The sequence below is a fragment of the Lissotriton helveticus genome, chromosome 3_1 (assembly GCF_964261635.1).
Source record: "Lissotriton helveticus chromosome 3_1, aLisHel1.1, whole genome shotgun sequence".
Classification (NCBI taxonomy): Eukaryota; Metazoa; Chordata; class Amphibia; order Caudata; family Salamandridae; genus Lissotriton; species Lissotriton helveticus.
Window position 1 is genome coordinate 543,312,615 of NC_136061.1, and position 22,197 is coordinate 543,334,811.

Genomic DNA, 22,197 nt, shown 5'->3' on the forward strand with positions numbered 1-22,197 from the left:
GTACCAAAAGATTGTTTATTTAACCTGAACGTGATAATATAAGGATTCTTGGGAATCTTATCAACTTTATTGAGAAGATTATTATCCAAGTAATTGGAGGATTATTAATGCCATTTTATATAAAATGGATACACTAATGATAATTATGTATTAAATGTACATTCTTCACATCTTTGATTCTGAAATGATAAACTACCATTGAAATCAACAGAAACCTAAGCACTTTACTTTTGATCATCCACGTACCTTCAACATTGGACAATCCACAAAGAGAAGTGTTTTAAAGCATAGCTTTTAAAAAAAACTTTTTTCAGACACAAAACTACAGGTTGTTCAGAAGATGATAGTCAGGTTGTTCTTTAATTTGAGAAAATGTTATTGAGGTTCAGGACAACCTTCATTAGTTCCATCAAGGCCCTGTGCAATGCTCATCAGGTTTACTAAGGGCTGCTTTGCTCTATCCCTACCTTGAGGCTGCAATCTGGAATACTCTCACTTCTGGCTGTTCCTCGGTTTATGTTAGACCAGCTACGAGGTAAAGCTTTTTGGTTATGATTTTTGGTTATGATTTCGCAGTTTTGGCAGAGCCTGCAAATTGCTCTTTGGCATACACGATCCATCATACCTTCTGAAGGTTTTCATGGAACATCTGATATGTAGAAGTCCCTCTGCTCCTTTTACCAGTTTTCCAAGATGCTTCAGAGTGACTGTTGCACTTTATAAATTACTCATTCAATCACTCTTCAAGATGATGCTTTCTCTTTAAATAAAATAGTTCCTGAAAAATGTATTTGGAATAGGAAATTACGAATCTCTAATATGTGGTAAAAGGTCATCTGACATGGATACAAAGCCTTCCAGCTCCCAGCAGTCAACATAGAAGAAATTTCTCCACCATCTTTGCCATTTGAAATAGTCTTCCTACTGCCTCAGTGTTCAGAACTCCATTACTCTCACACTAGGATAGTGCTATAAAGATAACATTATTTCAAAATATGCTGAACACGGCAGAACATAGAGATTTTTGGTAAGGTGAGGGCGATCATATGGGAGCTCAGGAGGCGTAGAGGAAGTTCCAAATACAATAATAAGTGCAGGAACAACATTTACAGGGATAAAAAAAACAGGCATGACTTCTGGGAGGGGGCATGTGATGTTGGCTGATGCTCTCGTGAAATCTTCAATAGGACTGCCTGTGTAATAACGCTAGGAAGATGATGCCTCGGTGAGATGAGTGTTATCAAACACGTTGCTTGTGTTAAAGATAGGCTATAAAGTATTCTTAAGCCAATACAAGTGGTTATAAAGCAGTCCTTAAAAATAATATAAGGGACTCCTGAAATATAAACCTCCAAATTTAGTTTCCCTCTCCTGTCAGAGTTTCTTAAAGAAACTTTCTGCATGTAATGTTCACGGCATGTTTACAGTTGTTCCGTCTACAAAAAAGCTCAGCTTCTTAGGTTTGGAAGTGCAATGAAACTCCATACTGCAAACCAGAAGACTCAGGTAGGCAATTTAGGATATTTTTATTATGAATTATCACTTTCGCTAATACGGTGCTCAATCTAGAGCTGACAGGAAGGCCTGGGAAATGCAAATTAATCACAATAATATTCAGTGGAGCCTGCACGGCAAGATCTCAGCTCATTGATATTACAAATATTGGAAATAATAAACACATCATTAACAGGACGACCAGGAGGTAGAAGGTAATGTTAACGTCAAAATGCAGCGATGCTATTGGAGCGATCCAATGAGTGACCTGCGTAGCAGCATATGAGTTTGAGCTTAAATTGAAATTCTGATGGACAGACCTGGGATACCGTAAAAAAGGTGCAATTACATTCGCAACACATTCGCTGCTACTGTCAAATGAATAGTGGGAAATGGGATTTGCACCAGGGAAACACATGAAGCAAAGTAATTTCACACTTTGAGAAAATGCATGTCCTCCACGTTTCAAATATGAAATATATGCAGTTTGTAACGCTTGTTATTGCATAAGTTGCAAATAAAGCATGGTTTGATTTAAAAAAAAGAAATTAATGAATCAGGTTCCATAAACACACTTCTGTTTTTAACTTAGTGTTCAGATATACTTGATTACATTCTTAAGCATGTCATGGAGGAATATCCTGTGTCCTGGATACAACCGCTCTGAATCTGCTATGTACAGCCCAGGGCATCTGTGTTGTAGTCCCTCATCGCACTACCATGAACGCTTTTGGGACTGTTTCTTTTAATGCATAATGCAAAGGATGCTTTATTCAAAGCGAGTAGACTTGAGAGAATTCCAGGTGATAATGTATCTTCATGCTTTAGTGATGTATATTCTCTTTATTTCACACAATTTGTGCAAAACATTGTCACATAGTCTGTCAAATGTCTTAGGCAACTCAAAATATAAACTTTGCTTTACTGACCCCAAGCATTTTAGACATAATTGTCGTTCATCATGGGTATAAATCCTTTCTGAATTAATCTGTAAATAATAAGCATTTAATGTAGGAATAAATAAATCAAGGAAAAGGGCATGACCCACATAATTGTCATGGACTTCATGACTGTATTCCGGTGTGTGATTGTAAAAAGGCATCATAAATAAAGTGTGATGATCTTTGTCTATACATTGTTTTATTCACAAATCATTCTCCTCAAAAGCATCACTTCTAACACAGATGTGTACAAACAAAAGACTATTTTAGTGAAAGTTTAATGAGAGGTGCTATCCAGAGTCCATTATAGAGAAAGCACAAAAAAACAATGGATAGAAGAAATAGAATGGATCTACTAAGGAAGCCAACAAAAGACACAACAACAAATTCACATTTGTGACAAAATCTTTCACAGTGAGCAACAACACTGAAAGGATTATAAATAAAAGGTGGGACAATTTTGAAGGCAAACAGTATTTCAAAAGACTTTACATAGCTAAAGCCATCTTTGCATACCAACGATGCAAAAACATCAAGGAAACAAAGGAAAAAGCTGGAATTGGTGCAACCAAAACAGAAAGAAGAGGACAGGGACATTTCCTTGCTTAAACTGTACACACTCTAATAGTGTTATCAGAGGAGAAACTAACTCATCCACACAGAAATATACATAGCTAAAGTATGAAGATACATTCTTAAATGAAGTCTCACAATTCTACTCTCTGAGTAATTTGTTTTGGCATTTAACACTCAATGAAAAAGGCCCACAGAAGGCACTGTAACAGTGCGCAGATAAACTACAACCCAGATGCATTCGGCAGTAGCATACAAAAGCCCAGCATTAAATTAGCATATCCATTTTCTCAATTTGTTCCTGGTGCAAAATTCTTTGTGATTTGAAATTGAGTAACATCTGTTTGTTCTATTCCATACTGCACACGCAGCAAATATGTTGCAAATAGAATTTTGCACCAGTGCAAAGTTAATGCGATCTGGCTTCTGGACTAGAATTTGTGGGTTATCCCTTACCCCAAAATAGTGCAAACCAGCTACTAAAAACAGCTGCATCTTACCATTCTGAATGAGAGTTTGCGACCGTGTGAACCTCCCGTGGATAGCCGTCATATGCAGTGGACTCTTTCCATCTCTGCTCTGAAAAGAAATCATGGCATTATTTTAAATGTATCAAAGACAATGCAAATACATTGTCTTATACCCACATGAAAGGTAATATACTTAACACAGTTGCACTAAAGTGATATGTTGTGTTGTAGTGACTGACACACCAGGGTTCAGCTGGCACTCAATAATTCTTCTCTTGCCAAGAGTGCTGTCAGTGCCCGAAAAGAATTTATGTGATGGGTATTATACCTAAAGAAAAACAATCCTGTGTGAAATAAACAATGAAAAGCAAAATTGCAGTGGTGGGAAGGATTAGTGTGTGAAATTATTTTCGGGCACCGAGAACTATTGAGTGCCAGCTGAACCCTGGTGTGTCAGTCACTACAACACAACATATCACTTTAGTGAATTGTGTGGTTTAGGATACATTTTCTTTCTGGCTGATACTGCTGCTGGTGACCTGGCAGCAGAATAGTAAAACATCACCAACCAATATAGAGATAGAGGGCACAGGGAGGTGTGTGGAGGATAAAAGGCCAGGCACAATATGGCTGCCACTCCACCACAACTGGGGGGGGGGGGGGGGTGGAAGAATGAGAATACTAAATGCTCACATGCCAAGAAAATAAATGCACCCCTTTTATATTATCATCATCAATCTCACAATCATTATGATCACATACAAGCACTGACATTTTACTAAAACAAAAGCTCTGCCGATTGTGGTGATATAATAACCTTTTCTCACTTTAACATTATAAAAATCAGAGACATTTGAACGTTTTAAAGGGCCAGCAACAGATCTTCCTCATTTCAGGTGGGTATCAGAGAATAATGCCTTGGACTCAAAAACTCTACCCACAAGTTACCCAGCCGCTGGTACTTGATGTATCAAATGCAAACATATTTCCCTTTGGGGAGGTTTTTTTCACTAAGTGATTCTAAGTAAACAGCTGTTGTATTCTGAATAAAAATGTAAATTATTCTTTACAAAATACAAAGGCATTCAAATCTTTCAAATTCAGTCATTAATGGTTAAGTGAAGAAAAGTAATGAATTTGAAAGATTTTATTACTGTTGGAGTTTGATGAGACTTTTGCAGTCAGAATATAAGTTCTGGTGTATTTGCTTGGAGTTTGCATCACTCTCTGCGGAACATCCTCAACAGAAACAGATTTTTCTCACATTAGGTTTATATATTCATCATAGCATAAAAGTCTTTCGTTTTCATGGTGCCACTAATAAGGAGTCAAGCTATCCTGGCTGAAGACGGCTGATAGCCAGAAACCGGTTCTAGGATGCTTGATTCCGGTCCAGGAAAGACATGGCTTGGCAGTTCGGGCTGGACTGTTCCCATGAGGCACAGGGTCAAGGCTGATTTGCATATGGCCATGTCTGAACTGGGGTGGTGTGGAGTGCAAAAAAACGATGGATATAGGCCCAGATATCTGTACTGGGGTGAATGTATGACATTGTTCTGCATTCTGTCAATCAACTGTTGTTTTTGGATCACACTTTTTATGCTGTGCTGATATTCATGGTAAAATGTAAATTGGATCTCAGGCAATAGGGTAAGATGATTGCATCAGTTGTCAGTACACCAAAGACGATGTTACTATGTTTCCCTAACTGGTGTCACAAAAAACGGCACATCAAGAAAAAACACCTATACCGTAGTCATTCCAAGAGCAAGCCTCATACTAACCACCATCATAATATTCTGTTTGTTCAGTCAGCATAGTAGGATGCATGTGAGAAGGCTCAGTTACTGTTCAATATAAAAAAAATGCAAAACCTACACTTTTCCATTTTAATATCGTTACAAGAGAGGCACATAAAACCTAATTCATACTCTCATGAATACCTCCGTTGAAATCAGTTTCACCCTAGCAAGCTTACATGTGTGAAAAACAATATTTTCAAGATGAGGTTTACAGAAACAGAAGTCTCCAGAGTCCCTTACTAATAAGTCAAAGCAACCTTTTTCTGACTTCCCTTTTAAAGTGAAAACTCTCTAGCTCCATTGCATTATGTAATATAGACTACATGTTGACATTTCATTTTAAATATGTCTTTCAATAAATCCCCTATTTCTAAACAAATTCAGAAAAGTGGTTTAAAAGCTACCACATATTTGCACATACATTTAGAGAATTTTAAAAAGAAATATCTCATTATTTACCAAGGAGGTGTAAAATGAGTATAGAGCGTAATTTAAGACCATAAATGTTTGGCTTCGGTGGCGAGCAAATTACAAGAAATATTTAATCGAAAAGGAGGTTCTTCCAAACAACTGAGTTTAGGCGTTCATACCCTATAAAGAGAACTAAGTTATGTTAAACAAGTGGTAGACATCCACTATCATAACAAATCACCCATGTACAACAAACACTGCGAAGGAGCCTAGACATAAAAAATGGATATCTACCTGCAGATTAACATCTGCCCCGTTGTTTACTAAGAGCTCCAGACACAGAGCGCCGTGAGTTGAGGCAGCAGCAAAATGCAGAGGAGTGAAACCTTTGTTGTTAGACTGATTCACATTAGCACCATAGTCAATCAGCTCATTCACCACTGCATCCTGCCCATTGTAACAGCCAATGTGGAGCGCAGAATTACCATAGATGTTAGCTTCATCTATCTGAAAGAGACAAGATGGTGGAACATGTTAGTAAGATGCTAGGCAATCCTCATCTTGATCAGCAAAACAGGACACTTCACCAATTCCCAAGGGCAACACATTTCAATCACGTCTTGATCCAAAGATACAAGACTGTTTACAAGGACTAAAGCAAACGTGGTGTTACATCAAAGGCTAAAAGGCATAGTAAATAAACACAATTTGTTAACGTTAATAAATGAGACCCAATACATAAGAAACCTCATCATGAAAAGCAGTAGTGAACTTACAAACAATTAGAACATTTGTGATTTTCTAAGAGCACAACCCAAGGGAGGATGGTAATGAGGAGAGGGAACTAAAGGAAGACAGGGGAATAGAATATTACACATTTCCCTACCTAACAGGACAACAACAAAAAAATATACCTCAATGATTCTCCAAGATGGAGTTCTGATCCTTGAAAACCTTTTCACTATTCCAACAATAGAATCATTCTCAACTTCAGAAGTATCAAAAGGCTCCCTTGATGGTCGTCGGCTAATCTTTCCCTGATGGGAAAAGGACCAATCATAAAACTAGGTATTGGGTTAATAGGAAAATTCCCATCATATTCACACTCATTCTCATACCCTTGTATTCATATAGAAATTCTTTTCACATTCCAACACTTCCCATCTTGGGTGGCAACACTTCTCATTGAGTTTAACAATTCCTTTTTCTATCTGACCTCGTTTATGAATCTTGATAAAAATGTTGTCGCCCACAGCAAATTTGGAGATTTGACTCTGTTGGCATCATCAAAGCATTCCTTAGTGCGAGTCTGTGGAGGCTCTAGATGCCTCCTGACCTCAAGTAGGTTGGGTTTGGAAACATGGGATTTGCTCTGGGCCAGCTTATACTTGGGCCACCATGAAGATACTTCAGAGAAGAGGTGTCTCCCTCTCAATAAGAAGAATGGGCTAGTACCTGTGGCACTACTGGGAAATATTATGTAATCCCACAACCTCTTGAGGGTGGCTACAGAAAAGGGATGTGGTCTTGGCAGGCTAAGTGTACACTGTCCTTAAGATAAAAATTAAATTGTCCAACCTTCCCACTCTACTGTGGGCTGTAAGGGAAGTCTTCAAGTGAGTTATACCATGAAGACTGAGGAAATCACCATGAAGACCGAGGAAACTAGTAATGCACCCCATTTTCTGTAATAATCATCTCAGGAAAGTCCTCCTTGATTCAACTTCCGTGTAGAATTCTAAAACTTAGAAGTGGTTGCTCTCTCACCAACCTTTACCTCTGGCCATTTAGACAGAACATTGATGAGAACTTGAGCATCCTGTACATGAGAGTGAAGTTTGTGAAAGGATCCTGCAATATCAACCTCCAATATTTCCCATGCAAATTCTGGAGAGTGGACTGGCTTTATAGGCATATACAAGGCCTTTAAATTGTTATCACTGGACACCCAAGCCTGACTCTCTAAAATAGAACAATCCGCATCAATGTACATTCTGGGCCACCAGAAATGCATCCTAAAAAACTGTTTGAGGGCTCAAATCCCCATGTTGCCTTTGTGGCAAGAAGAAAGAATATTTAAGCAAACACCCTTGGGAGGAACACATACATTGTTATGAAAGACAAATCCAATAACTACACTCAATTCTGCACTCACTCGGGAAAAAAATGTATAAGGCCACTTCGAGATCTAAGCGGGGCACATATTTCTACACCAAACCCGACTTATCATCCTTAAATCATCCTCTTTCACCAGTTCCTCATCTATGTAACCAGTTTGGAAGAATGGTTTTATGGTCAGTCTACAACCTGAAACCTCTTTCCACAGATCAAGTGGTGGAAATGATTGACCATCCAAACACACAAGAGAAAAGTTCTGGCTACTACCCATTCTTCACTCCTATATTTTTGGGGCAAACCAGCTTCTAAGTCATATGAGATGGCATCCACTAAAATGGTGCTGTTTTTCAAGACAACACAGTTCAAAACTGGGGCTTTGGTAATCTCATTCTTTACACACTTGATGGCTTCTTGCTAATCTTGTCCACACACAAAACTTTCAATTTGTTTTAGTAGGTCGCACAAGGATTCCACACGAGTGGAAACATTTCCACAAATCTGGAGCAGTATTCACACAACCCTGTGAATTACATAAACATCTTTATTGGTGGCCAATTGGTAATAAATCTCGTGCTGAAATTGAGTGCCCCAAGTACTCCAAATGGTGCTTGAATAATTTAAGTTTTTTCAGAGTCAAGCAAGAAAGTAGGATAGTAAGTGCACACCTTCCCTTTTATAATAATTCATTTTTAGCTGTAACTGCAAATAAATGCGTGTATAACAGCGACGTGACTGTCCCTTTTCACAGCATATCTAAAAGATCCTTCCAACAAGGGCACCATTGGTGCCCCCTGCTGCTGTACTGCTGAAATAGGGGGACTTTCCTCCGAAGTAAACCATATTTTTCTCAATAATCCATAGTAATCCATTGTAATCCAGTAAAGTAATCCAATTTATCCCAGCTTATTAAATCACTCTTGAGACAGCCTGATTGTACTGGAATGTTTATTACGAATTTTCAAATATATGTCGCCAAAATGAGCTTCAACATTGATACGTGCTTTCAACATTCCTTCGAGTCAGCACAGTGAAAAGCCCAATGCATTTCAAATTCTTATAAATTCTTCCTCAGGGGCACTGTAATGAATGAAAAAAAAGGCTGTATAAATGATGAGACAAAAGCACAAGACATCTACTACCTCTGAATATAATGATTAACAAAAATCTCGCCAAAAATGTTGCCATAACCCACCCTCTGTTGCACTCCCCTAGTGAAATCCTGTGTGTAATTAATACAAGTGATCCGAAGTCCTCTCCAAACCCTTGCGCTCTACAGGCATAAAATCAAAAAGCATTCTCCAATAATCAATCCTATTTACTTGCCAAGTGTTCATAACAAAATGCACAGACACAATATCATACAAATGCTCTCCCCTTTCCCCTTTTTTTCAGAGTCAAGGTCAGAATTTTCGTTGCTAACCCTGAACAAAATTTATTTTGAACAATTTTGTGCTGTTCTTTATTTTGGCGAAAACCAAAATGTCATCTGGAAGAATTTGAAAATGTTGTCCAGTCTATGGGGCAGATTTATGTCGGACTTGCGCCACGTTTACGCCGCCTTTGCGTCACGCAACTGCGGCGTAAACGTGGTGCATCCCTGCGACCCATTTACAACGTGACGCATCTAGGCAGATGCGTCACGTTGTAAAGCCCTGCGCCACATGTGGGCATTCCGGCGCAGGGTGGGCGTTCCGGGGCAGGTGCGTCTCGGAAAAGTGCCCGCGTGAAATCTACAAGATTTCACGCAGGCACTTTTAGGCCAATGCTGCGTCATAACCCTGCGCCTGCTTGAAGCAGGTGTAAGGCTTGACGCAGCATTGGACAGATAGGGCCCCCCAGAGCATTGCTGGAGCTGCGTCGCGCTTGCGACGCAACTCCAGCAATGCGCCGCCTTTACGGCACAGATGCGTCACGCATCTGTGATGTTATTGCCCCATGGTGCGCAGCATTGTAAATGCGGCGCACGATGGGTGGCGGAGCTGCGGCGCGCGATGGGTGGCGGATGTAAATCTGCCCCCAAGTCTTTAAAGAGGTGAAACATAGAACACTGAAACACGGACGCTAAGCCAAACAGCATCCTATTGTATTGGAACAGTCCAAATGGTGTGAGGAAGGCAGTGAGAGACATTGACTTTTCTGCAAATTCAACCTCATGATAGGCTTGTATGAGGTCAAGGTGAAAAATACCATGACACCATCCAGAAGTGCAAGGATTTAATTTCTTCTAAGTAAGGGGTGACTGTTAATGACAACTCAGGGATTCAAGGCATGAAGATGAACAGAGACATAAGCTGCCATCCTTTTTGCCCAAGGCAACTGGAAAAACCCAATCTGAAGTTTCATTGTCCTATATGATATTATCTTTCTTGAGCTCATCAAGCAGTTTTTGTTGCCCCTCTTGGAAATAGGTAGACCTCCTAACTTTTGCTTGATTGGATAGGTTCCTTTTAGGAGCTTAACACAGTGAACTTATACTTTGAGCTTGCCCACACTGTTGTTAAAAACTTGTGGAAATGCTTAGAAGATATGCACTCCCAAGTCAGATTGTTTGACAGCTAATACTGGTTCAGCAGACCGGTATAAAGGGTAATTTGTAGTACCCATTGATCTTTCCATCTAAGGACACATACTCCTTTTTGAGCTACATAAATCTAAATTGTAATCGTGTGGTCCCTGAAGACCACCTTGAAGGAGAATTATCCTAGTAAGTCTATTCGCCGACCACTAAAGGTGACAGCCTTGATGTCAGGTGCACACAGAGAGGTCACTTTGCTCATCAAGATAGATTTAAAATATTCCTTAGTGATAATCATTAATGGGTACCCACAGCCCGCAGCAACTGTTCACTTTTCCTGCAGGACATGTAACGTATACGTGGATGGCTTATCTGGACTCTCCTCTTTTATGCTGTTCACTTTCTGTACCACGAACACCATTGCCACTAGGCTTATTGTCATTAACAGCTATAGTTTCTTCAGATCTCATATCTGGAGAAGTGAACCAATCTGCCACAGTTGTTATGCTCTCGGATGAGTGCTGAATATCCCTTAAATTATGCCTTCTGGTTACTGTTACCACAGTGGTTGCAAGCAATTCGATTCTCATACTTCTTGCTTTTGTCTTAGTTATCTCTTGGTTGTCTCATGCTTACACTACAGACATCATTGCCATGTTTCTTTTCATTGTTTACTTTATTTATATCTTTGACCCGTGACACTAATTGCTCTAAAGCCTTTTTTGTACCATAGTCTTTCCTGTGTTCTTCGAATTGTAGTGTTGACCATGAGTTGGTCTTTAAGCATTTCATCATTGTATGCTCCAAAGTTGCATGTAGTAGACATGCTTCTAAGAGCAGTCAAAACTTATCAAAGGTTTCACCTTCCTTTTGTTGGCTAGTGTAGAAATGGTATCTTTGTAAAGTAATGCTTGCTGCAAGTTTGGAGTAATTTTCTAGTCGTGCCTCCTAATAGTCATCCTATGGCACCTGATCCTCAGGATGCACAATTTTGGAAACGGTGCTTTTGATAACAGGATGTATGGCCCCACCTCATGTGCCATTATCGGAATGATGTGACAATTAGAAGTCAGACTTTACAGAACAACCTCCAGCATTTTGTCCTTCCTCTGTCATGATTGAATGCTATTGTAGAGCAAATTAGAGGGTAGTAGGAAATAAAGAGTGCCCATGTAGCTGGTGGCCAGAGTGAGGGACTGCAGCAGTGTTGTTCCACCCATGAGCATAATGCAAGAACACAGCAGAGACTAGGAGACTGGATAAAAGTGAAAAGATCAGTTGCAGCCATGATGCAGCAAGGCCCCTAATGCCTGCAAGGAAAATGGATCACACTTAGAGGGAGTGAAAAGCTATGAAGGGCAGGGTGCCCTCAGCCTCCCAAAGATAGTACAGTCTAAACAATCTTGGAGGGTTAATCGTACCCTCTATGCAGACCCCTCCACGATTTTGCGGCTTGGGATGGCAAATTGTATGGCAATCAAAATGGAAAATTTGCAGACCTAAACCCTGTAGTTCGGCATACTATGTGCCTGTCATAAAAATGGCCCTCCAAATCACCTGGAAGTAAACTGTAATCGTGGCCAAGATGCGTCCAGATAATAGTTTGCTGTGGTGGCCTACTTCGATTCTCCTAGTAGCTCTGCTGTATGCAAGAGATTCAGACGATGGGATTTGGGAACCAGCACAAGTTCTGGCATCGCCTCAACTTCCTGTGATTCTCAGCAAATCATTGAAACACACCATGCCTGAAAAAACACTCCTATGAATCTTACGTTGTGTAATGTAACTGGTAGTCATTAGAGCCCTTGAGCCCAGTTTGCGCTATATATAAGTGCAAAAAACTCAATTCTTTCTTTATTATGTGGCCATGTCATCCAATTTGCTCCGTTACCCACCAGAAAGCCTGTATAAAGATAAACAATAAGACCTGTTTGGACAGTTTAATATGCTTATTACCTCTAACCATGTGAGGATAAACTAGTGGCTTTAGGTAACACTGCTTGACAGAGATAAAGGGCAGTGGAGAGGGAGGGGGCCTAGAGAGGTATGTACAGGGAGCATGGCAAGCGAGAGAGGAATTTAACACCTGTGCTCTGCCGCAAGCTGTCATGTTGCTCACCTTCTTCTTATTAGCTTTGTGACAGCACAGAGCCAATAAAAGGATGAGAAACCTAATTTTCTTTTTTTTCTTTTTATTTTTTATTACAGTTTCCTTAGTTTTCGCAGGTTCTTTTGTAAAAATCACAGGACTTTTACAAAAGTGCTGATTTAGTGGATTTGGTTTGCATATCGCAAAATCCTGATTTCCGGGGGGATCTGTCTATACTCTACCTGCTAGAGGAGGTGGTTAGTAAGATCTGGATCTCTTAAATTTTTTTTCTTCAAGTATTTTTATTGGTATTTACAGATTACAAATTGCAAAAGACACAGTAACAGATAACATATAGCAGGTTTCGCAGTCAGTCGTATAGGGCAGCCATGATTGTTTTATCAGTCTTTGCTTGTCCGCCCCACAGAATCTAGCTTAGGATCCTCACTCACAGGTACCACCCGTGGCATGCTTCATCATCGGATCCTCACCGGCTGCACCTAGTGTGAGTGGGTTGGCTCAACGCGCTTGGTTAGTAAGCACTTTTCTAAGAGACACTGTATCAGTTAAAATTGCATGCAGGATCTCCTAGTCTATGTTTTCAATCTGAGGTCCTTTGGCAAGGTCTAAAATAAAATGATGTAACTGGGGATAATGGTCCAAAATATCAAATTGGGGTCGACATGTTTCACCCTCTCTATGTGCCACTAAGGGTCAACGGGCTTTGTTCAGGACCAAGACAAATCTGATCCCTGCTTTTCTCTGGTTGGTATTACCAATATTCTAGTCTCTTAGTGGTGTGGCATTTTCACCCATACAAAAGGAAGCATGCACGCTAATACAGACCATCTGGAATTTTTCTTTTGTATTATACTAAACGTCAATAGTGTTTAGCTCCATAAGGCCTCGGGGGAGGGCGATCCCTGTAGTCACACATTAGTCAAGGGAAGTCGTCCTGCCATTCACCTATGTGGAGTCCCCGAGCCTTGTATTCAAGGTCCTGAAGAAAGCCCATTGACTCAGAGGCACATAGAGAGGACAAGTGCCCCCGAGCCTTAAGGACCCCGGGGACCCTGTTCCCCAGGTGTAGGAAAGTGGGTTTCTGTTGCAGTAACCCCCCACTTTTTGCCAGACTACTGATGCACTTTGATGTGATGTGCCCTGGGTTCCTGCCAATCAGGATCCTAGTGCCTGTGCTCTTTCCCCAAAACTAACCCAATTGGCATCTCTGGCCACAGGTCAGGCCCTGGCAAATGGTACCACAGGTACACAGAGCCCTGTGACCAGGGAAGACCCTTAAGGGCTGCAGCACTTTTTGTGCCACCCTTAGAGGCCCTGCACCTTAACACACACATACACACTACCGTTGCAGGCTGCATGTTTTGGTGTAGAACAAAGTGAAGAGTCGACATGGCACACATCCCTGCATGCCATTTCTACAACCCACTGCCCCTGCATAGATCAGTCATCCCTCTAACTGGATGCCCTATATCAGTGGTGAGGGTACAGGTGCATGAATCCTATGCCCCTACAGTGTCTAAATCCATTCTTAGACAGTGTAAGTGCAGTGCTGCTGCCATTAGGAGTATATGGTGCTGGGAGATTCTCATTACGAACTCCACAGCACCATAATGGCTACACTGAAAACTGAGAAGTTGAGTATCAAACTTCTCAGCACATTAAACCCACACTGATTCCAGTGTGGGATTTAATTTTAAAAAATGCACACAGAGGGCATCTAGGTGATGCCCCCTGAAAAACGACCAGCCTCTGGTGGGTTCTCTGACTGGTACACACCAGCCTGCCACCACGAGACATGTTTCTGGACCCTTAGGCTGGGAGCCTTCGCTCCCTGAGCCCAGAAACACAGCCTTTCCTGGGCAGAGGTGTTCACACCTCCCCTAGGCCAGGAAGAGCCGACTGTGTAAGGGGAGCATCAAAGGCCTGGCAGCCTTTGTAATGCAACCCCAGCCTCTCCTGCTATCAGGAGCAGGCCCCCTTCCAGACTTTCATCCTTTTCGGCAGGAAGACAGACGGGAAAAACTAGCCAGCCCAGAAGGGGTGCCCACCTCTGCCAACTCCACCCCTCAGGTGGGGGAGGCCAGGTGAAGGCCATTCATCAGTGCCCACCATCTTGCATTTGGCAGGCACTACCCAATCAGGATTAGGGATTGTGCTCACTCTCCCACGTGGGGTGAGCACACCCAGGGTACTGACCTCAAGACCCATAAAAACAGTATTTAGGGGGCAGCCCTGAACCAAGAAGTCATATTCCTGCAACCTAAGAAGAAAAAGGATGAAAGAAGACGCCCAGCAGTAGGAGACTGCAGAAAACAACTGACTTGGTCCTAGCACTACCGGCCCATCTGCAGTTTCCAGAGATCCTGCGCCAGAAATCGTCTTGTCCTGCAGCCAGCGACCTCCAGAACCCCTGAGAGGACTGACTGTCTTCAACAAAGACCGGATCACCTTTGTACAGCAGCTCTGTTCAGAAGAAACGCCAAAGAAAGACTTTGTGGCCTGCTGAGGAAAAATAAACCTGACGCCTGGAACCACCATTGCACCCGTCAACTACAGCCCGAGTTAGAGTGGTCCACCGGTCCCAGCAAGGTCCCCTAGTGCTCCAGAGTCCATGTCCACCATGGGTTGACCCCTCAGGGACTCCCCGACTTTGCCTGCAGCCTCTGGATGGAGCCCCCCCAAGCGTGAGTGGCCCAGTAAGGTGAAATCCAACCTCAAAAGACACCCCTGCATCCAGCTGCCCTGCGCCCTGGAGAAAAGAATCAGGGGTGCACCTACGTCCCCAAGCCCTTTAACTTACCTGCCCAGCTGTTGATTCCTCCCTAAAGTCTTCCTGGATCGAGCCTGCAGCTGAAAATCAAAACCGAAAATCCCCATTGAAAACAGGGCACCAGATGCCAAAACAGCACCCTGCACCTAGCCGCCCCTGCGCTGCAGCACTTTGTGTGCTAAACCAGATCCCCATTTGCGCTGAACCTAACACCAGGAGCTTGGCTTCCATAACCTTGCGGCCTGCTCGTCAACAGCCACCAGCCAGAGGCCCTCTATCCCCCATTGGATAAGATTGGGCCTCAGCACTCTGCACCTGGCCGTCCTGGTCCCACTGAGTGTGTAAAGAGAGTGCATCTCTGATCCTGGGGGACCCCTGAGTCTACCCCCTGAACCTCATCTCCAACCACTGAATACTTAACCTAAAACAGATAGCACTATTTTCCTCAATAGGATAACATTGACTGTTATTCTTAGAAAAGTTTTGAAGTGTGGAGTTTAAAAACCTAAATAAATTCTTTAAAATTGTACTATTTAACCAAAACGATTTTACTTACCGGTTTACAGGAAATGTCCCAGAGTAGTATCCAAGAATCACCAAAGGACCTTTACTCTACTCAGTAAGGCTGAGTCACTATAACAGAACAAATGCCAATACTGAGCACGATTCCTAGACTGATTTGATCCCTAGACTCAAGAAATTAAACATGTAGGTCCACACTATTTAAAGTGCCATCAATCTTTTTATTTGGCAAAACGCTTTTTTAATTTTTTTCAACTCGCATTTTATATATGTACATCATAAATATATACAACAATATATGCAAACAATACACTTGATACTGCTCAAAACATCACGCAGACACAAGCATACACTCTATGCAACTCTTCAATCATACCAACATACAAACTCATCAGACATTTGAACCAAACACACACACCCTACGTACACCACACCAGGCCGGTGGGTTTTTAGTGGCCACAGACCCGGGGGGAGATACATTTATACAACCAAGGTCAAACAACCAAACAATTCATAAAGAGTCTCACTCCAGTGCACGACTAAATCAAAACGACCTCAGTTTACTTAATGAAGCCCTTATTTACAGTGCACCCAGTGGACAATTTACACAAGAACTGGTTGATTTGACAATACAAAAACACAAGAAGGTCTATGCATTTCGAACCCTATAGGTTAACAGGTTCTCATCAGGACCATGTAGTTCTAAAAAGGAAAGAAAACAACACAACTTATTTAGAAGGTTACAACCACCACTAATTCAAAAGGAAGCAACCAACGGTGAAAGGGCCGCCTACCTTATTTAAACTGCAGCACAAATCTGCGATGGCAATGTCGAAACAGTACTAAGTCTCTGCAAAACACAAATATGGAACAAGAGACCGTTTTAAATACCCCTTAAGTTATGTTACTCTCAAGTCATGTCATTAGGTTCAAAACGGGAAACTTACAGTGAGATGTCTTGTGTATGTCTCCTCCAGAACAAAAAAGTAGTTGGGCTCAGGTCCGGACTGGCCTGCCAATAAATGTGGCCCATATGAAGGATTGGAGACAGCTATCGCAGGGTAAGTACTAATTACAAAGCTGGTGCAAAGCTTACATGAGCAAGGCTTGAGTGGCCGGGACCCTTTATGTACTCCACATCATGTGTTTTGATAGTGACTCAATCTGCCAGCAAAAGGAATAAAAGTGCAAATTAATCCCAGATTCCAGAGGATTAAAACAAAGCTCCGGTCCCGGAATGAATCACACTAGAACGTAAATGCCGAATTACCTATAGCGCTTTTCCAACTACAGCCGTCCACGTCAACAAACTCCGGCATGTGACGTCAGCTCCCGTAGGATCTTGGGAGATGCGGGATAGATGGGAAATGGCGTTTTTAACTCCTTTCGAGAGCAGCCCGTTGTTACCTACAAATGGAACACCGTTGTGCGAACATAGTTGACCGCCCATAATCGTCGCACTGGGAATCGTAGTGAACAATCACAAAACAGGATTCAAAACTTTATTGACAATATTAGACACACGACCCAGAGAGGCGCAGACCTTCGATCTAATAGCACTCATTACATGCGCATGTAATTGCAAAAAGTGGATATTCTACTTTGAAGCGAAATAAAGTAAAGCTACAATTCCAAAAAGATTACTAACTCCGTTAATGACCGTACGAGAACTTCACTCAAATACATCCCGGTACCACCAGTAGAAACGTGAATGGCCACCCATATTGAACCGCGCATCAAAGACCCACAAAGACTGCTGGGTAACGTCATCAAAACCAGTCAAAATCTGAGTTTAAACTGTATACCAACACGGAATTACAACAAACTTAGAATCATTAACCAACATATATGCGCATACATTTACAAAGGGTGATCCTTCACTTGGAAACTTTTTAAGTAGAACCAACATGACAAGATCTTACTCGATCAATATTCGTGCTATAATTCCGCTCCAATTGCGCCACCACAAATTTCCACAGATGCTCGCAAAGGAAATAGCACACGCGTGCTCACTATTCCGGGGGGACGTGTATGGCTGCAACAACTACCTGCAACTCATATTAAGGACACAGATGAGCAGTTTAGGCCAGCACGATTTGGCAGAAATTAGGGCGTGGAGAGACCACCACAGCTCTCATAGAGCCAACGTAGATCACTGCACTCTGAAAATTTCAGAGACTTCATTCAGCCCATGGATCGCCATATTAAATTTCATAATCAGCAGAGCCTCTCGTTGGGATAATTTAGCTTCCATGTCACCTCCCCTGGTATTTGCCTCAATTTTAGAGATTACAGTCCATTTCAGGTCTTTCTCCAAATGATCTTTTGATTTCCAATGATTCACCAACGGAGCAGTAGTCACATTTCTCCTGATCTTTGATTTGTGCTGCGTCACACGTTGGCGAATTTCCTGGCTGGTTTTTCCCCACATATAATTTCGGACATGGACATAGGATTCCATAAACCACATTCTTTGATTTACAGTTTGTGAACGTTTCATGTCTCCAATTGATTCCTTCATGTGAAAATACAATTCCTTCCAGTGTCTGTTCACAACAGGAACAAAAACCACATTTATGATGGCCCATCACAGGTGGCATTCCCATTCAAACTTCTGAGAGTTGTTCCTTCAAGTTTTGGTAACTCAGCGCGGACAATATGATTGGCAATGCTTTTCTCTTTCTTAAATGCAAAGAGAGGGGCCGGCATCAATGTTTTATAAAGATTCTTTACCAGGTCTCAATTCTGGATAATGATTTTCTTTAGCTGGTTGGCATTAGGACAGAAAGTTGTTACACATACCATCCTCTCCATTGGTGGTTTAGCTTTTTTCTCCAATAATGACTCCCTCGGCACCCACCATGCACGGCGGAGCTCATTCTTCAACAATTTCTTGGGGTATCCCCTATCAGCCAGACGGTCCATTAAGTTGTTTGCATGTATAAATTATTCATCTTTAAAAGAGCAATTGCGCAGGATCCGAAGAAATTGCCTAAACAGCAGATTTTTTTAGGCCCTTGGGATGATTGCTTGTATAATGAAGCACCTTATTTCGGTCTGTTAACTTCCTGAAGAGAGTTGTCGCCAGACCCCCTTCCGAAGGGTAAACTTCAACATCCAAAAGAAGTGATCCGAGTTTTGGAGGAATTACAACTAAACTTAATGTCTTCTGTCCTAGCATTAAGCCAGTCACAAAACTCACTAAGTTGTTCCTGCGAGCCGGACCAAATCTCAAAAACAACGTCTATATAGCGCATCCAATTTGAAATGTGCTTACAAAATGGATTGTTCTTATAGACGAATTTGTCCTTGTAAAGTCCCATTAATAGCTTAGCTAGCTTCGGTGCAAAGGGACAGCCCATGGCTACTCCCTCTATTTGGTAAGAAAAGTCATCCCCAAAAGAAAAATAATTTTTCTGTAAAGCAAACTTAGCTACCTCAAGAATTAAACTTGTAGGTACTCTAGTTGGTTTCTCTCTTGTCTCCAAGAAGTACGTGAGCACTTCTAAGGCATCCTCTGGGGGAATTTGGCTATATAAGGACACCACGTCCATTGCTACCATGATGTCCTTGGAAGCGTCAAATTCAATTGTGGCTAGCCTGTTGATAAAGGCTGTGGTGTCTTGTAAATGAGCCGGAATCTCTTGTAAGAAATGTTTCAAAAAGTGGTCTATATACTTAGAGACCGGTTCAATTAGAGAGTCACACCCCAATACTATTGGCCTACCGGGTGGACTTGTGTCATTTTTATGCACCTTTGGCAGCACATAGAAAACCGGTACTCTTGGACTTTTATTTTGTAGAAAGGAGTATTCTTTAGGGCCTAATATCCCCTGTTCTGACCCTTTTTGAAGAATCTCAAATAATTGACCTTGTAGCTCCATAGTGCGGTTCTTTACCACCTTTTCATAGCATGTAATATCATCCAATTGCCTCATAACTTCAGCTTTGTATTTAGAGGTATCCCAGAGGACAACTGAGCCTCCTTTATCCGCCTGTTTGATTACTAGCAATGTATCATTTTTTAGGGAAAGAATCGCTTCTTTTTGGATTTTAGGAAGATTGTATTTAACATAGTGCCTCTGGTTTTCCATCTCAACGATTGCAGACAATATTGTTTTTACAAATGTCACCACCTCCTTGGGGATTTTATTTGTCGGTGGACAGAAGCCAGATTTTTTCTCAACCCTGTCACTTCCTGACTACTTGTGTTGATATTTTCATTAAAGAATGTTTTTAAGCGGATTTTGCGACAAATCTCCATTGCCTCCAATTTCATCTTCACAAAGTCCGTTGGTCTAGAAGGCACAAATGAAAGCCCTTTCTCCAATACTTGAGTTTCAGCCATTGATAGTACACGGTCTGATAAATTAAAGATGGGGGACAGTTTCAGTTCTTGTAATACTGTCTCCTGGTGGTCATTTCCCATGGCTGATTGTTGTACCGAGGCCGACCTCGCGATCTTCGTTGGCCTCTGCCTAAAAAAGGCGGTGGATTCTGTTGTTGATGCTGATTACCTCTTCTGTTTAGGTTAGGATGGGACTTGTATCTGTTTCACCCCCGAAGATGAGGTATCCAAGAAAGGGAGGAATTTATTTCTTGATCGGCCCTGTGAGTACTGCAGGAACCTTCTTGAGTCTGTTCGAGCGTAAAAATCCGGATAAACGTTCTCAAGTGAGAAATTCTTTTTATCTATCTCAAATTTGTTTCTTTTTTGAGTCACAGCATAGTCCTTAAAATCCATAATCTCTTTCTCAACTTTTTCCAACAGGCTTTTGGCGTCAGTAATGAGTTGATTACTTTTAATCTCAGTTTCAAGAGCTGATATTTCTTCCAATTGTTGAAGTGAAATCCTATGTGCAGTTTCAATAGTAAGGACCATCAGGTCCCTTCTGCATTTGGTTTCAATGTAACTGTATCCTTTTTTATATTCTGGGTCATCAGTAAAAACTACTGGGACATTACGAATTTGAAGGCCTCCAGGTATAGTTCCTGCTCGCAGGTGCTGAAGAAGAAAATGCCCGTGAAAATCTGTTCTAATTTGTTTTTTACGAAGCCAAATCAGTTTATCTGATTCATTCTGGGTTTTGGCAGTCAGACTTAAGGTAGCAGAGGCAAACACCAGTGGTGCGCTTATTAGTCGTTGTATATGCTCTTCACTATAAGCGAACGTGTCTCTTTCAGTCATAGTCCTCACTCTCAATTCACACAAAAAAAGACAAATCAACTAAAACACACAAACAAAAATAATAACAAACAAGAGAACATAAATCCTTAGACTGCAGAACAGAAGTTAGGGATCAAATAAGTCTAGACATCGTGCTCAGTATTGGCATTTGTTCTGTTTTGTTGCCAGAGTAGTATCCAGGCATACTACTCTGAGTAAGAAAAGTAACATAAAAAGTAACTTACCTGGTATTTTACTGAAAAGCCCATTCAAGTCTATGCACTGTATTTACAAAGTACTGCATTTCTCTGCAACCGTACTGTAAGTCAAAACAAAGTTTGTATACAATTATAAATTCAAACTGTTTACAAACTGCATTACTACTGTCAAGTATTTATTGCTTACCGGTGCCAGGCTTGCTTGGTTCTAAAAAATAAAATAACAAAGAATATTTTTCATACAAATACAATTGGTCTGAAGTTCAGTCTTTGAGTGTGTGAATTCATTTGCTGACTGAGTGTGTACAACAAATGCTTTACACTGTCCTCCGATACTGCCTTACTGCTCGACAACACTACCGCAAATAGAGAGTGAGGTGCTATCTAACTTTACCTCTGCCTACCTTTGGGGATCCACTGGACTCTATGCACACTATACCTCACTTTATTATAGTATATACAGAGCCAGGTTCCTACACTGGGGCCATATCCTTTAATTGAGTGAAAGCGGTGCACAGCCCCCTCCCCAAGCCTCTACAGGCCTGTGGAACCCATCTTCCAGGTAGTGGTTTCTTTTAACAGAGAGGGGGTAGCGCTTTTATTTTCCTGAGCCAATAATGGCGCCCTGGACTCCATTCCCAGGGGCCACAACATATATTTAAAGGGGAGAGGGGTGCGTTGCCCCCCCCCCTCCTCAAACTAATAATGGCCCCAGGGATTTCATCACCTAGGGCCTTATGTGGGTGGTACAATGCCCACATGGAGCACCATGTCATCCAGAGCACCCACAAAACACTATATTGGTGGCCTCAGGGAGCTGTTGGCATTGACTGCCCCACCGGCTCCCTGCATGGACACCTCCTGGATGCAGCAAGAGCTGGCATTGCTCCCACCCGGCAAGAGCAGGTGTTTTTGCTTGCTCTTGCGGGGCAGGAGTAATCAGGGTTTCCCTGCCCGCAAGAGCGCAGACAGGGAAACACGACTGCTCCCACCTGGCAGGAGCATTTATAAAGCTCCCACAGGGTGGGAGCAGATATGCCTTACCTGCCCGTGATCCTGCAGGCAGGGAAACTACTGTGTCCCAGG

The 22,197-nt window shown here is 41.8% G+C and overlaps 1 protein-coding gene across 6 annotated transcripts in view; it reads right to left on the reverse strand.

The window, feature by feature from the left end:
• ANKRD44 (ankyrin repeat domain 44) overlaps window positions 1-22,197 on the reverse strand; it is a 766,729-nt gene that overhangs the window by 423,439 nt on the left and 321,093 nt on the right. For all 6 annotated transcript variants that reach the window (XM_078680434.1, XM_078680433.1, XM_078680431.1 and 3 more), the window contains 2 exons: window positions 5,986-6,198; window positions 3,509-3,587 (listed from right to left, as the gene is read on the reverse strand). In XM_078680434.1, the coding sequence (XP_078536560.1) occupies window positions 3,509-3,587; window positions 5,986-6,198 (292 nt within the window). The remainder of the gene's footprint in view (window positions 1-3,508; window positions 3,588-5,985; window positions 6,199-22,197) is intronic.